The 13,591-nt window shown below is 45.1% G+C and overlaps 1 protein-coding gene across 9 annotated transcripts in view; it reads right to left on the bottom strand.

Moving 5' to 3' along the window:
* Positions 1-13,591, bottom strand: part of PRDM2 (PR/SET domain 2) — a 95,711-nt gene that overhangs the window by 53,134 nt on the left and 28,986 nt on the right. For 7 of the 9 annotated variants that reach the window (XM_084821997.1, XM_084821996.1, XM_084822003.1 and 4 more), the window contains 2 exons: positions 12,879-12,982; positions 7,657-7,809 (listed from right to left, as the gene is read on the bottom strand). In XM_084821997.1, coding sequence (XP_084678123.1) covers positions 7,657-7,809; positions 12,879-12,982 — 257 coding nt within the window. Of the gene's footprint in view, positions 1-7,656; positions 7,810-10,285; positions 10,403-12,878; positions 12,983-13,591 lie in introns of all 9 variants that reach the window. The other 2 variants (XM_084822005.1, XM_084822004.1) reach the window with 2 other exon arrangements.

Genomic DNA, 13,591 nt, shown 5'->3' with positions numbered 1-13,591 from the left:
TATTTATTTATTATTCACATTTATAAACCACCTTATCTGCTAAAAAGCCCTCAAGGCGGTGTATGACAATTTAAAACAAAAAAGCCTTGAAAAAAACAAAAAAGTAAAACATTAAAACTACACATTTTAAAAGGCAAAATTGAAAAAACAAACACCCACATACATTCAAAATAATGTGGTTAAAAAAAGAAAGGTGACAAAGTAAAGCTACCAAAATGCAGAACAATAAAATGAGAAACATAAAAAATGATGGGCGTGCAGGGGAAAGAGTGAAAGTCCCCAAGAACTGCCTCCACCATGTTGCCTTTCAGCTTCTGATTTACAGCTCAGATTCCCTACTTTCTAATCCCGTTCCCCACAACACACACTGCTTTGCACAGATTACATATAACTACACTGCCATAAGGAGCAAAAAGATTTTAGCCTGGGTAGGAGAACCACAGTATAGACACACTTTGAACTGACAGTAAGGCAACTGCTTTATTATCCTCATCCTATTCATCAGCACACCTTCCTTTAAATTGCCCCAAAGGCTGACAAACGAGTTCATGGCTGGACAGGGATAAGACCTCAGGTTCCACAAGTCCACCCCTAGGTCACACTGATATTCCAATGTACCTAGAGGCAGGGATGCTAGAGAAATTTGAGGCAGACTAAAATGAGCTTGGATTTCTAAGGATCCGACCTGAGGAATCCACTGTGGACTGACTCCTCAGGCCACGTGGAGTCCATGGACTTTGGATCTTTTTTTAATTTCCCCCAAGTTTATGCAAATGTATTCATAAGAAAATACGCAAGTTTCTGCTGAGACTGTTAAATATACAGGGGGGAAAGTTGAATGGAATGGGGGGCAATATGGTAAATGTTTCATACTAAGGTAAATTATGCAAATCGTTGTGAACCCCTTACGGAATTATTTGCATATTTTCTGCGTGGTGAAAATAAAAAATCTGCATCCGCCTGTGAACAGACGATGGAGCAAAAAGCACCTGACAATCCGCGAAACACAGACAGAGTGGATTTTACATGGTCCATACATCCCTACCTAGAGGTACTTTGGGGGTGATTCCTATGAATCATAGATGCTACAAAAGAGGATGCGGATGGAAGCAATCAATACAACACATTAAGGGTAAGGTAGTATTTTATTGGCTCAACCCTAATGTTATTTATTTTTTTATTTATTATTTATTTATGCACACACGTGGAATTGCAAACCAGATGTCAGTTTTCCAACAATCGAGTAAGCGACTGGTTGCCGCTTGGTTCCTGCTCCATGACCAGTGTCTAACTCCAGCTATTCCCCCTGGCCGAAATAGATAGAGAGGCTAGACAGTGGAGGCCCCCTCTGCCTTGGGCCAACTGCCATCTGACTTCTCCCCTCCAAGCATAATAAATACATTACTGAAAGAATTAGATTTTGTTATATCCTACTGATAATGCACTACCTAGTTGCTTTGAGAAAGGGATGATATGATATTTTCAAGAGTTTGATATTTATTTACTGCATTTTAAACCCACTTTTCAGACAATTGTTGTCTCCCAAAGCAGCTCACATCAAAAGAAAGAAAGACGCCCTGCCATCAGGGTTACAAACTAAGATAAAAAAAAATATTATAATTATAGAAGAGACAAATATACAAGGCTGACGATTTTTAACTGCCCGGGGAGAATACAATAGTCCTGATGTGAGACACACACATATATATTTAAAATTATGTTCTATTATTATTCCAAATAGTTCAGAACACAGAATGCTTCAGTCAAATAGGCACAGTAACATTTTGTTTGAATTGTGATTATGGCAGAAGGTTAATATATAAAGTTGTCAGAGAAAGGTAAAACACACACTTTTCAGGTAATATTTTATCTAGAGAACAGAGAGCGAGCGAGGGAGGGAGGGATGTCTTTCGATTAAAAATGAGTAAGGTTGCTAACAGTATTAAAAGTAACAAGGACAGCAGCAACATTAAAAACTAACATTATACAATACAAATAGCAAAATAAACTAAATAAAAACACAGAAGAGGAAATAAAACCAGCAGAAATCAATTGCCACATCTACTGCACATTAGGGCAAATAAATTTCTTTTAACATGTTTTTCCTCGGAGCAGGGACCTGTCCTCTTGTAGTCTGTAAAAAGCGCCACACAGATTGATGGTGCCATATCAGTCTTGTATTTAGCAACTTGCCAATTACCTAGGGAGATAGTGGGCTCTCCCACGCTGGAGGCATCCAAGACGAGGCTGGACAGCCATCTGTCAGGGATGCTTTGACCTGGATTCCTGCACTGAACAGGGGGTTGGGCTTGATGGTCTTGTAGGCCCCTTCCCACCCCACTCTTCTATGATTCTATGAGGCTGGGCAGCCATCTGTCTGGGATGCTTTGACTTGGATTCCTGCATTGAGCAGGGGGTTGAACTCAATGGTCTTATAGGCCCCTTCTCACCCCACTCTTCTATGATTCTATGAGGCTGGGCAGCCATCTGTCAGGGATGCTTTGACTTGGATTCCTGCACTGAGCAGGGGGTTGAACTCAATGGTCTCGTAGGCCCCTTCCCACCCCACTCTTCCATGATTCTATGAGGCTGGGCAGCCATCTGTCTGGGATGCCTTGGCTTGGGTTCCTGCATTGAGCAGGGGGTTGAACTCAATGGTCTTGTAGGCCCCTTCCAACCCTACTCTTCCATGATTCTATGAGGCTGGGCAGCCGTCTGTCTGGGATGCTTTGGCTTGGATTCCTGCATTGAGCAGGGGGTTGAACTCAATTGTCTTGTAGGCCCCTTCCAACCCTACTCTTCTATGATTCTATGAAGGCGAGTGAGCAGTGAATTGAACCATTCCTCCTCCATCAGCTCACTTGGGGTCTGTGCTAGCCACGAAGGAAGTAAAGCTTCTTCCTCCATTGATCAGCATGAAAAAGTAGAGGATGGCCTAGGGGGGTGGGATGATCGGGCCCTTCCCCACCAGACTGCTCGGCAGAGGTCTCTCTCTTTTTGTTTTAAGACGCTAAGAGACTAGCAGCCTATTTTTCCATGCTGGTTTTGGAGGAAGGGGCTTTTGTGGGATCATTTACAAGGCTGTGCTATATGAATAAAATGTCAGCCACAAAATGCATTTGCAATGGGACAGTTTGCACCCCACCCCTCCAAGCCTGATCCCTTGGTCCTGGGCTTGCATGCCAGTGACTGTAGCACATCCTCAAATGCATACAGAAGCCTTCCCTTTCTCCGTTCCTTTCTTTTCCTCCTTTTTGCAAAAACGAATAGCACTGGGAAGGGAGGGTAGCAGAAGACTTCATGCCACTGCTGTGCTTTCATAGCCATTCAGAGTAATATGATAGTAGAAAAAACACAATATGCCCATCAACTGGAGCATGACAGCCACCAAATTTTTCTTATCATATGGTAATTGCTTACATTTTACCAGGCACTGTACAATCAAACTTAAAATAAGACAATTCCTGGCTTAGGACTTACAGTCTAGAAGGACGGGACAAGTCACACACACACACACAAACAGGGGAGAAAGAGGCAACAAGAATAAGCAGCTATGGGAAGGATTAGGACATCCAACTATTGGTAGGATTTCTGACTCCAGATGGTTAAACAGCAGCAACAGAATGACCGTCCCGCTAAATTATACTGTGGAAATAAAGGAAGTTCGGGAGCAGTGTAACAAGGAATAGATGTTTGCGTGGAAGGACTATAACCTCTGTTCAGTTGTGGTACTCAAAACAAATTCCTGGGCTCAGACTTCTTTAAATGTATGCATTTTGCAACTGCCGCTGGTTGGTGTATCTTGGATTCCGAGTAAAAAACAAAGCAGATTCTGCAAGCCTGCAGTCTGCTCACACCTCGTCTATGGGATGCCCATCCAAGACATATCTAACTTTTATAACACTTTTGGAAAAGACCATAATCTATTAAATATAAATTATATTAAAACCAAGTTCTTTTTGCCAGGGAGGGAGGGAGGGGGATGAAGGATCTGAGACAAATTTCCCTGAAGTTTTTTCTTACAGATGGAATCAACTGAAGATTTAAGATATACAAAAACAGACAAAAAAGCCTTCCTCTGAAAAGTCCAGAATATTTCTTCACCAAACCTACATTTTGTAGGCTTAAACCTACAAAATGATCTGCAGTTCCTATCTAAATCCAGCATGTTCTGTTCCAAAAATACCTTCAAATTCAGCCCAGGCTTCTAATTTATAGTAGAAAAATCATGCAAAGAGTTTACCAATAATAGATAGAAGACAACTTGGTCTGTAAGTATTTGTCCTTTGCTTCTTTCCCAGGACCTTTGGAGTATTATTATACATCCTGGAGGTGGGCGGCTACCAGAAGGTGGGCTTTTTCTGCTGTGGCACCCCGACTCTGGAATGAGCTCCCTAGTGAGGTTCGCCTGGCACCTACATTGTATTCCTTTTGGCGCCAGGTGAAGGCCTTTTTATTTTCCCAGGCATTTTAGCTTTCTAGACTTTTAGCTTTGCTGTTTTAAACCTGTATTTTAAACTCCTGCACTGCTGCTAGGTTTTATTGTGGTTGTATTGTTATATTGTGGTTTTAATGTTCTATATATTTTAAATTGTTGTATTGTGTGATGTTTGGTTTTAATTTTTGTGAACGGCCCACAGAGCTTCGACTGTTGGGCAGTATAGAAATAAATAAATAAATAAATAAATAAATAAAATCCTTTCTGGTCTCTGATACACAACCTTATGTTACTGAATCAGTTGCAACATTTGTATTCCAAGCTATAAAAACCTCTAACCAACTTCTATAGAAGGGGTACTGATTGTTTTAATTTTGTTTTGATCTAGTGTTATTTTTTAATAATTGAAAATTGCAATCTTAGTGGACTTCTTGGTCTGCTTGCATTTCCTTCTTTCCTGCCTGTTTTTGAAATTTGAAAGTCTGCAGACTATTAATAAACTTGAACCGAGAGGCTCCATTCAGAAACCTTGAGGGTTGCAGGTCACACAAAGACTGAGCTCTTTAGTCAGCTTTAGTCAGGTACGTATTCACGGTGACAATGGTCTTCTATCATTCTTTTTATGTCCAGGTTGCAGGTAAATGTATGGTCCCTCATTAGTTCCAGAAAATAAAGCCCTTGAAGAGATAGGATTCCCAGCTAGAAACAGGAAGTACATTTCTCTCTTTTCGACCTGACCCCTGGGCCGTACGGGCACTGTGCTAAAAGGTAAGTTTAAAGAGGTTTGTTTAGGAGGGTCAACAATTCTGGACAAAAGTGGTCTGCCAATCATTCACATTTGGGGATGCAGATGGTTTACCATCTTCCCTGCTGGCTGTATCCTCTCCGGGCTGGTAAGTCCCAGCAGGGCATTTCCCAGGCTTCTCCCCACCTCTAATGATTCTACCCAACAAGCCCACCTTAAAGCCTCCTCCCTGTATATTTTCCCTGGAATTTTCCTCTCTTCTTCCCCTGTACAGAAGAAACTGATTATCTAGACCCATTTCAGTCGGGCTTCAGGCTTGGGCATGGGACAGAAACGGCCTTGGTCACCTTGGTGGATGATATGAGGAGGGCTCTGGATAGGGGTGAATGCTCCTTCCTTGTTCTCTTCGACCTCTCAGCGGCTTTTGATACTGTTGACCACGGTATCCTCCTGGACCGCAGGGAGGGGTTGGGCATTGGAGACACTGTATTGCGGTGGTTCTGGTCCTTCCTCTCCGGCAGGTACCAGAGGGTAGCACTGGGAGAGGAGGTTTCGGACCCGTGGCCACTCACTTGTGGGGTGCCACAGGGTTCCATACTCTCCCCGATGCTATTTAACATCTATGTGAAGCCGCTGAGGGCTATCATCAGGATGTTTGGGGTGCGGTGTCATCAATATGCGGATGACATGCAGCTCTACCTCTCATTCAAATCTTCACCAAGGTTGGCCGTAGAATCCCTGTCCAAATGTCTGGAGATGGTGAGTGGCTGGATGGGGAGGAATAAGCTGAAGCTGAACCCTGACAAGACGGAGGTACTTTTGGTGGGAGACAAGAGGAGGCTGGGGGATGTTGACCTAGTGTTGAATGGGGTACGGCTACCCTTGAAAGACCAGGTCTGCAGCCTGGGGGTCATTTTGGACTCCCAGCTGTCCATGGAGGCTCAGGTGTCAGCTGTGAGCCGGACAGCGCTGTATCAACTCCATCTGATACGGCGGCTGCGCCCCTTCCTTCCCGACCATCTGCTCCCATTGGTAGTACATGCCCTGGTTTCCTCTCATTTAGACTACTGTAATGCGCTCTACGTGGGGTTACCCTTGAAGACAGTTCGGAAGCTGCAGCTGGTACGGAACACAACAGCTCGCCTGATTACAGGCAGCCGCCAGCGAGATCACATCACTCCAGTGCTGAAGGAGTTGCATTGGTTACCAGTTGTTTTCCGGGCCAAATTCAAGGTGTTGGTTTTGACCTTTAAAACCCTATATGGTTCCGGCCCAGCGTATCTTAAGGAGCGCTTCCAGCAACACCAGACAGGCCGCTTAACAAGATCAGCCTCGGATGGCCTTCTCTCTGTCCCATCAGCCAGGACAGCTAGACTGGTGGGGACAAGGGAGAGGGCCTTTTCTGTGGTGGCCCCCACTCTGTGGAACTATCTCCCTAGGGAACTCCACCATGCCCCCTCTTTAATGAGCTTCCACCATGCATTAAAAATGTGGTTGTTCAGGCAGGCATTTGGGGTGGGTTAGGGTATTTTAGAAAACGTTTTTATTGTAGAATTTTATTGTTTTAAACTGTTTTATTATATGTTGTACATCGCCCAGAGTGGCTGGGTGACCAGCCAGATGGGCGATTAATAAATTTAATAATAAAATAAAATTAAAAAAAAATACTGTTCAACTCTGTCTTTGTCTCTTGGGTCTACTCTCACTCCTCCATCCCTGTCTCTGGTTGTCCCCTTCTCGCATTAACGCTTGTGCTCAGTCTCCTCCCCGCTTGCTCAGCCGGGAATGCCCACCATTCAGCTGCTCAGTAGTCCAACTTCTGGTTTGTTGGGAAGGACTCCAGAGTGCTCCATTTGGTTCTCTGCCAGGCAACGGAGCCTACTGCTGTTCCAGAAGCATTCTTACTTCTGAGGAGATGGCCAACTGGACCTGTCTCCACTCCCCAGGTGACACCAGCCAGTGCACAATCTATTTCTAACGAATCCCTTATTCATACCTCATCCTTCCACTGAGTCTTCATCACTCAGAGTGGTTTACCCTGAATTAAAGTTCATGTATGCAAGGCAGGTCCTCTTATCACTGAACTGTTGGCTATCTCAAAAAGATCCAAGGGAGAGTCCCAAAATCACTAAGAAACTGTTGAACACACAAAGCTGCCTTATATCAGCTCAGGCCTTTGCCCTATCTAGCTGAACATGGCCTATCCATGGAAAAAACAACAACAACTTGTGGCATTGTTTTCCAAGGTTTTAGACTGGTCTTTTCCCCAACCCCAATGCCAGAGACCCTTTCAAGCTGGGGATGCCAAGGACTGAACCTGGAACCTTCTGCATCGGAAGCATGTCTCTGCCGCTGTGCTACGGCTCCTCACGCATTCATCAGGTTGTGCTTCACAGAGCAGCAATGGAAAAGCAGTTTCTTTAGAAGAGAGAGAAATTAAGGACAATTAAGGCAGACGTGTCGGTACTGCTACCTTTAAGGTTTTGTAGTAAATGGTCCTGTTGATCTCCAAAGGGAAGAGGTTCTGCTCCTTTCCTGAACGAGCCCAGTTCACATAGCGCAGCCAGTTCCCCTTCTCTGGATCTGTGGCATCAACACACATCCACCCCAAGTTTGGGTAATAGACCTTCAGATGTTGTCAGGGAGGAGGAGGAGGAGAAGGGAGGAGAACAAAGTTATTCAGCACAAGGGTATGCACACGTCTTACCCATTTCAAAATGTGGGTGTTTTATATGGCTGGGTCCATTTAGGGTCAGGGAGGGAAGGGAAAAAGTCACACAGTGGTCTCTGGGAGATTAAAGAGGCCCCATCACGGTCCCCCTCCCAGCCATTCCATGAGTATGAAGTGGGAGGCTTGCATTCTAGGCCTATTGTCCTCCAACCCTTGCTTTCTCCTCCCCTTCATCTGAAAGCGTTACTGCCAGGACCCACTGAAAAGGCGAGTTTTGCCTTGAGGTTGCCTCAGTGTCTCCCCACAAGGAAGGCCTTGAACCCCCATTTCCTGTTTTCCCAACGGGCCTACAGGCAGCTCCCGAATCTGCCTGCTGTGAAGCTGCTGTTGTAGCCTAAGAACATAAGAAGAGCCCTGCTGGATCAGGCCAAGGGCCCATCTAGTCCGGCATTCTGTTCACATAGTGGCCAACCAGCTGTCGTCCGGGAACCCACAAGCAGGGCATGAGTGCAACAGCACCCTCCCACCCATGTTCCACAGCAACTGGTGTACATAGGCTCACTGCCTCTGGTACTGGAGGTAGCACATAGCCATCAGGACTAGTAGCCATTGATAGCCTTTTCCTCCAGGAATTTGTCCAACTCCCTTTTAAAACCATCCAAATGGGTGGCCATCACTACATCCTGTGGTAGTAAATTCCATAGTTTAACTATGCGCTATGTGAGGATGTCCTTCCTTTCTTTCCCTTTTTCTTTCCAGTCTCCTCTTTAAACATGTGTTCCTCTCTGATGGGCAAGGACACCTATGCATCGCATGAGTATCTTGACAGCTTTCTGTGCTGGGGCGTTGTTTGCAAAGCGAGACACAAGCCCAGGCATTCTCCACGAAAGCCCCCCTACCCACTGGGCTGTGGGATTGGCTGCCTGCTCACTGCAATGCCAACCCTCCCACTGTTGTCTGGCCCTGGCTGTTTGCCCCACAAAAGGAGGGGGAGTTCCAAGACTGCTGCTGCGATCTAGTCTGTCAGAGGATTTGAACTTGAGAAGGAAGTGTCAGGAGTGCCCTAGCGGCCTCTTTCAGTACACTCCAATAACCAACTCAAGACACAGACGAAAGGATTCTTTTCAAGGCTTTAATCCTTTTCCAACTTAATGACTCTTTCAGATGCTAATCACCAGCGACTAAGCAATCAAAAGCAGAGTAGCCTATGCTCTGGGTAGGCAGTTGGTTCCCGTTTGAAGGAGAATCACTTGAAGACCCTGAACTTATGGGCTAGGGAAAGATCCTCCCTCTTTCCCTTGGGTCCACGGGACGCGGCCGTTGCTTGCGTGCCAAATGGGTGCTACGCCTCCTTTCCGCACCCTCCATTGCTCGTCGCTCCCTGCGTCTGCGTCGAGCATCTAGCAAGCCCCCCTCCCACACTCTCTCACTGCCAGGGTCACTATCTATCTCAGGAATGCCAGCAGGAGGAATCTCTGCCAGCTGCTGTGCCTGTGAGGGATGAGCTGGCTCCTCTCCCACGGATTGCTGATCCTCCTCAGAATCAGAACAGCTATGGGGTTCTATTGACTCAGTTTCCACCCTGACAGGAAGATCTGGACCTTGAGGCTGTGGTGCTATCCTTTCCTCCACCATGCTAGGAGGCTCGTGGGGGAAGCACTGTGGTTTCTCCCTTGCTGCCAGGTTGTACACTATGTGTGTAGGACCATACTGGGCACAGGGATGTTCTGCCATCCCCCATATGCTGACTGATGTCTTTTATGCACGGGTAGCATAGGAGTGTTATTCGTGTGCAATGCTGCAACTGCTGGGTGGTGGTGGTGGAGTTGCTATGGAGGCAGCAACTTGCATTGCTCCATTCTTGTTTTTATCTTAACTACTGTATTTGTATTAAAATTGAGTCGGGTTGTATAAGCAGAATAAGCTGCAAGAAAGGGTTTTTCTTTCTTTTTTTGCAAAGACAAGCTTTCATGGTTTTAAAACTCTGGAGCCATGAGGGTTGGGGACTTGTTTTAAAAGAATTTTCAGGAATCCACCACAGGCGATCAAGTTCTGCACTAGATACAAAATTTTAAGTTTATCTCCTGATGTCAAAAACTTCAAACAAACCCACTCTTAGATTCTTCAACAGCCCTACAACATTCATTTCCCTGCTTAAGGGGCCATATACTCCAGAATACTAGATGCTGGGTACAGGAGAGGGTTTTTGCCTTCCTGGCCCACTGGTAAACTTTTCAAGAAATCCGTCTGGCCACACAGAATACTGGATTAGATGGACCTTGGCATGATCCAACAAGGATCCAGTTCTTAATTAAAGTTGATCTAGAAATTATTTAGAAGACTGCTCCCTTTTAAAAGCCCTTTGTGTGTAGCTTTTGTTTCTGGAAGTAGCAAGAGACAGAGACATGTGTTACAGGCCCTACATTTCTACCTGATTCCATCTTGGACAGTGTCTTTAATAGTTATGGGGAAGGCACATTTTCTCATATTACTGTACAGCAGCAGCAAGAGAAACTGGGCCAGTAATTCTTTCCTTGACCTCAGAGAGCTGGAAAGAAAAACAAAAACAAACCTTGCCTGCAACCTATGTTGGAAAGTCACTAAGGTTTAGAAACAATCACAACCAATAAAGCACGGCAACTTTAATAGCAGGAGGCAAAAATAGAGAAAGTGATTCATGTGTGCTTTTCAACTGTTCAAAAACCACTGAGCAGGATTTATAAAAAGCCAAGTTTCACTGACTGTTTTATAACCATTTCATATACCATGCAAAAGAAAAGATGCATGTATACCATGCATGCAATCCAGCTCAGAAATGAATTGGAGGCAAATTCTTTCTCCATTATTGAAAATTAATTTCAGTTTTCTGCTAGGCAGACTAATCACAGGTAGCCTATGGTGCTGCCACTCACAAATAATTGTTCCGCAATGTATGTAGCATTACATGTATGTAGCATTACGTGAGACACACTTGAAGTGGGTTATTTTGCTTTTTACAGAACCAGAGGACATATTTTCAATGTCTATGACTGCTGCCAGCATATTAAAGCAATGGTACTCCCCTGACCCACTCCAAGACAAAGAATATCCCTTTGATTATACTACCCATGTGCCAAGTTCACACAGGAAAGGCATGCAGTATTTTTGGTGCTCTCAGTTGCTAACCAATAGCTGTAGAAAGACCCTTCCTTTGACGTTTTGCAAAGATGCCAGAGCAACGAAGGCAACAGCTCTCTCCTACGGCTACTCTCCAGCAACTGATGTCCAGTGACAGGCCCTGAACTCAGAGGTTCCATATAGTCATCAAGCCAAGCAGCCACTGACAGATGTAGGCTCCACAAATATGTCCCATCCTCTTTTATTTTGTTCTATCCTCTGGTGGCCATCATCCCATCTTGTGACACTTAAGGACAACTCTCTTTTCCCTGCCCTGAATCCCCTGTCAATCAATTTCATTGGCTGGCCCCAGGTTCTAACATTATGAGAGAGGGAGACGAGCACCTCTGTTTTAGTTTATCCACAACATGCATCACTGCATAAGTCTCTAGCATGCCCCCCACCCCCCCACCCTGCAGACCTTCCCCCACTAAACTAAAAAGCCCAAAATGCTTTGGGGCATGGTCTTGAGATGGCAACCACCTCAGCAGCTCAACTTCGACCCAGGCTTCCTGAGATCAGAGATACATGTTCTGTCCTCCAGACCTCACTGGCTCACCTCTCAGGACAGCAGCTGATGCTGGATGGGGGGCGGGGGAGCCCAAGACACTGAAGAGCCTGCCCTGGCCTGCCTACAGCGCTGGTGATGACGTTTAGAATTTAGAACCCTTTATAGTTTGGAGCAAGGATATCTAAAGGACCACCTTCTCCCGCATGAACCTGTCCACTCATTAGGGTAATTGTTGGAAGCCCTTTGATGTCTTCTAGCTATCCCTGAAGTTTGTCAGGCCATGATCAGGGAGAGAAGTCTTTGTAGTCATGTCAAGTCTTTAGAACTCCCTCCTGAAAGAAGTTCGCCTTGCCCCCTCCCTCCCTTAAGAACATCAGAAGAGCCCTGCAGGATCAGACCAAGGGTCCATCTAGCACAGCATTCTGTTCACACAGTAGACAACCAGCTGCCCATGGGAAACCCACCAGCAGGAGAGGAGTGCAACAGCACCCTCCCATCCATGTTCCCCAGCACCTGGCATACAGAGGCATACTGCCCGATACTGGAGGTAGAATAGAGGCATCAAGGACTAGTAGCCATTGATAGCCTTTTCCTCCATGAGTTTGCCTAACCCACAGGAAACCCACAAGCAGGATATGAGTGCAACAGCACCCTCCCACCCATATTCCCCAGCATCGGGTGAACAGAGGCATACCGCCTCTGGTACCTCATGCCCTTATATTTCAGTGGATGGCAAGAATGTTTTTAGAAAGGCCGTTGGCTTATAACAGGGACAGGGAATATGTGGCCCTCCAGATGTTATTGGACTGCAACTCCCATGATCCCTCACCATTGGTATGCTAGCTAGGAGTTGCGGATCAGCAGCCTCTGAAAGACCACATGTTCCCTACTACTGGCCTATAACAACTGGATGATACTATTACTGGATTTACTAAATGCCTCGAGGGCATTTGCCAGCTGGGCGCTATGTAATAAATAAATACATAATAAATTTTACACTATTGAGATGAGGTTCTGTCTGCAGTTGTTGTTTTCTTTGGTGTTGACATATTTTTGGTGTATGCTTTTCTAGATTGTGCTTTTATCTCAATACTGTTTAGAATCATAGAATCGTAGAATAGTAGGGTTGGAAGAGGCCTACAAGACCATCGAGTCCAACCCCCTGCTCAGTGCAGGAATCTAAATCAGAGCATCCCTGACAGACGGCTGTCCAGCCTCGTCTTGAATGCCTCCAGTGTGGGAGAGCCCACACCTTAGTTTTTTAAAATGTGTAATCAACAGGGATGCCCTTAGCTGCCTTGGGCTATTTTTTTTTTAAGGAAATAATAAATACAGTCTTTCATCAGCCTTTCCTTACCTCCCACATGTACACATTGCTTTTCACTTGAGATCTTTTCTTCTTGTCACCAACAAATGGTCCAAACTTTCTGCCTCTGAAAATTGGCTTTGTTGCCCAGACACCTGAAGATCAAATGAGGAACTGCAATTAGCCCGCTTGATTCTGCATACCTCAAAACAGTGCAAAGATGAGTACAGATATCAAGGGGGTGGCATAAATCCCCCCCCCCCCAGCTTTGCCTGGCTACATGCAACATGAAGGAGAACAGCAGAGGAGGTAAAACTTGTTTCTTTTGCAAGACAGACGTGAGAACCAATGTATTGACCTGGAACGTCGAAAATGTCTAAGCTGTGTGTGTGTGTGGGGGGGGCATTAACATACCATAAATGTTACATACTAATGGCAAAGCAGGCAAAAGAGAAAATAATCAGTAAAAGCCATCAGCATTTGGCAGCACATGATGAGTTTTAATCGGTCCTGGATGTGTCTTTAGTTATGTCTGATAGTTCAATGTTGTTTTTAATTATATGTTGTTTGTGTATATGGTTTGTGTGCTTTTATGTGCTTTTTTGTAAATGGCTTTTAAACTTTTTATATTGTATTTAATGTTTTAACTTTTGTAAACCGCCCAGAGAGCTTTGGCTATGCGGCGGTATAGAAATGCAACAACAACAACAACAACACTACTACTACTACTGAGAGCTACCTAAACTGGGACTGGAACAGAGGCA

This window comes from Heloderma suspectum, chromosome 15 (genome assembly GCF_057233095.1).
Source record: "Heloderma suspectum isolate Gila_16-S chromosome 15, 16-S_ref, whole genome shotgun sequence".
In the NCBI taxonomy this organism is placed as follows: domain Eukaryota; kingdom Metazoa; phylum Chordata; class Lepidosauria; order Squamata; family Helodermatidae; genus Heloderma; species Heloderma suspectum.
Note: the sequence above shows the minus strand (reverse complement) of the source record. Positions and strands in the feature narration are given on the sequence as shown.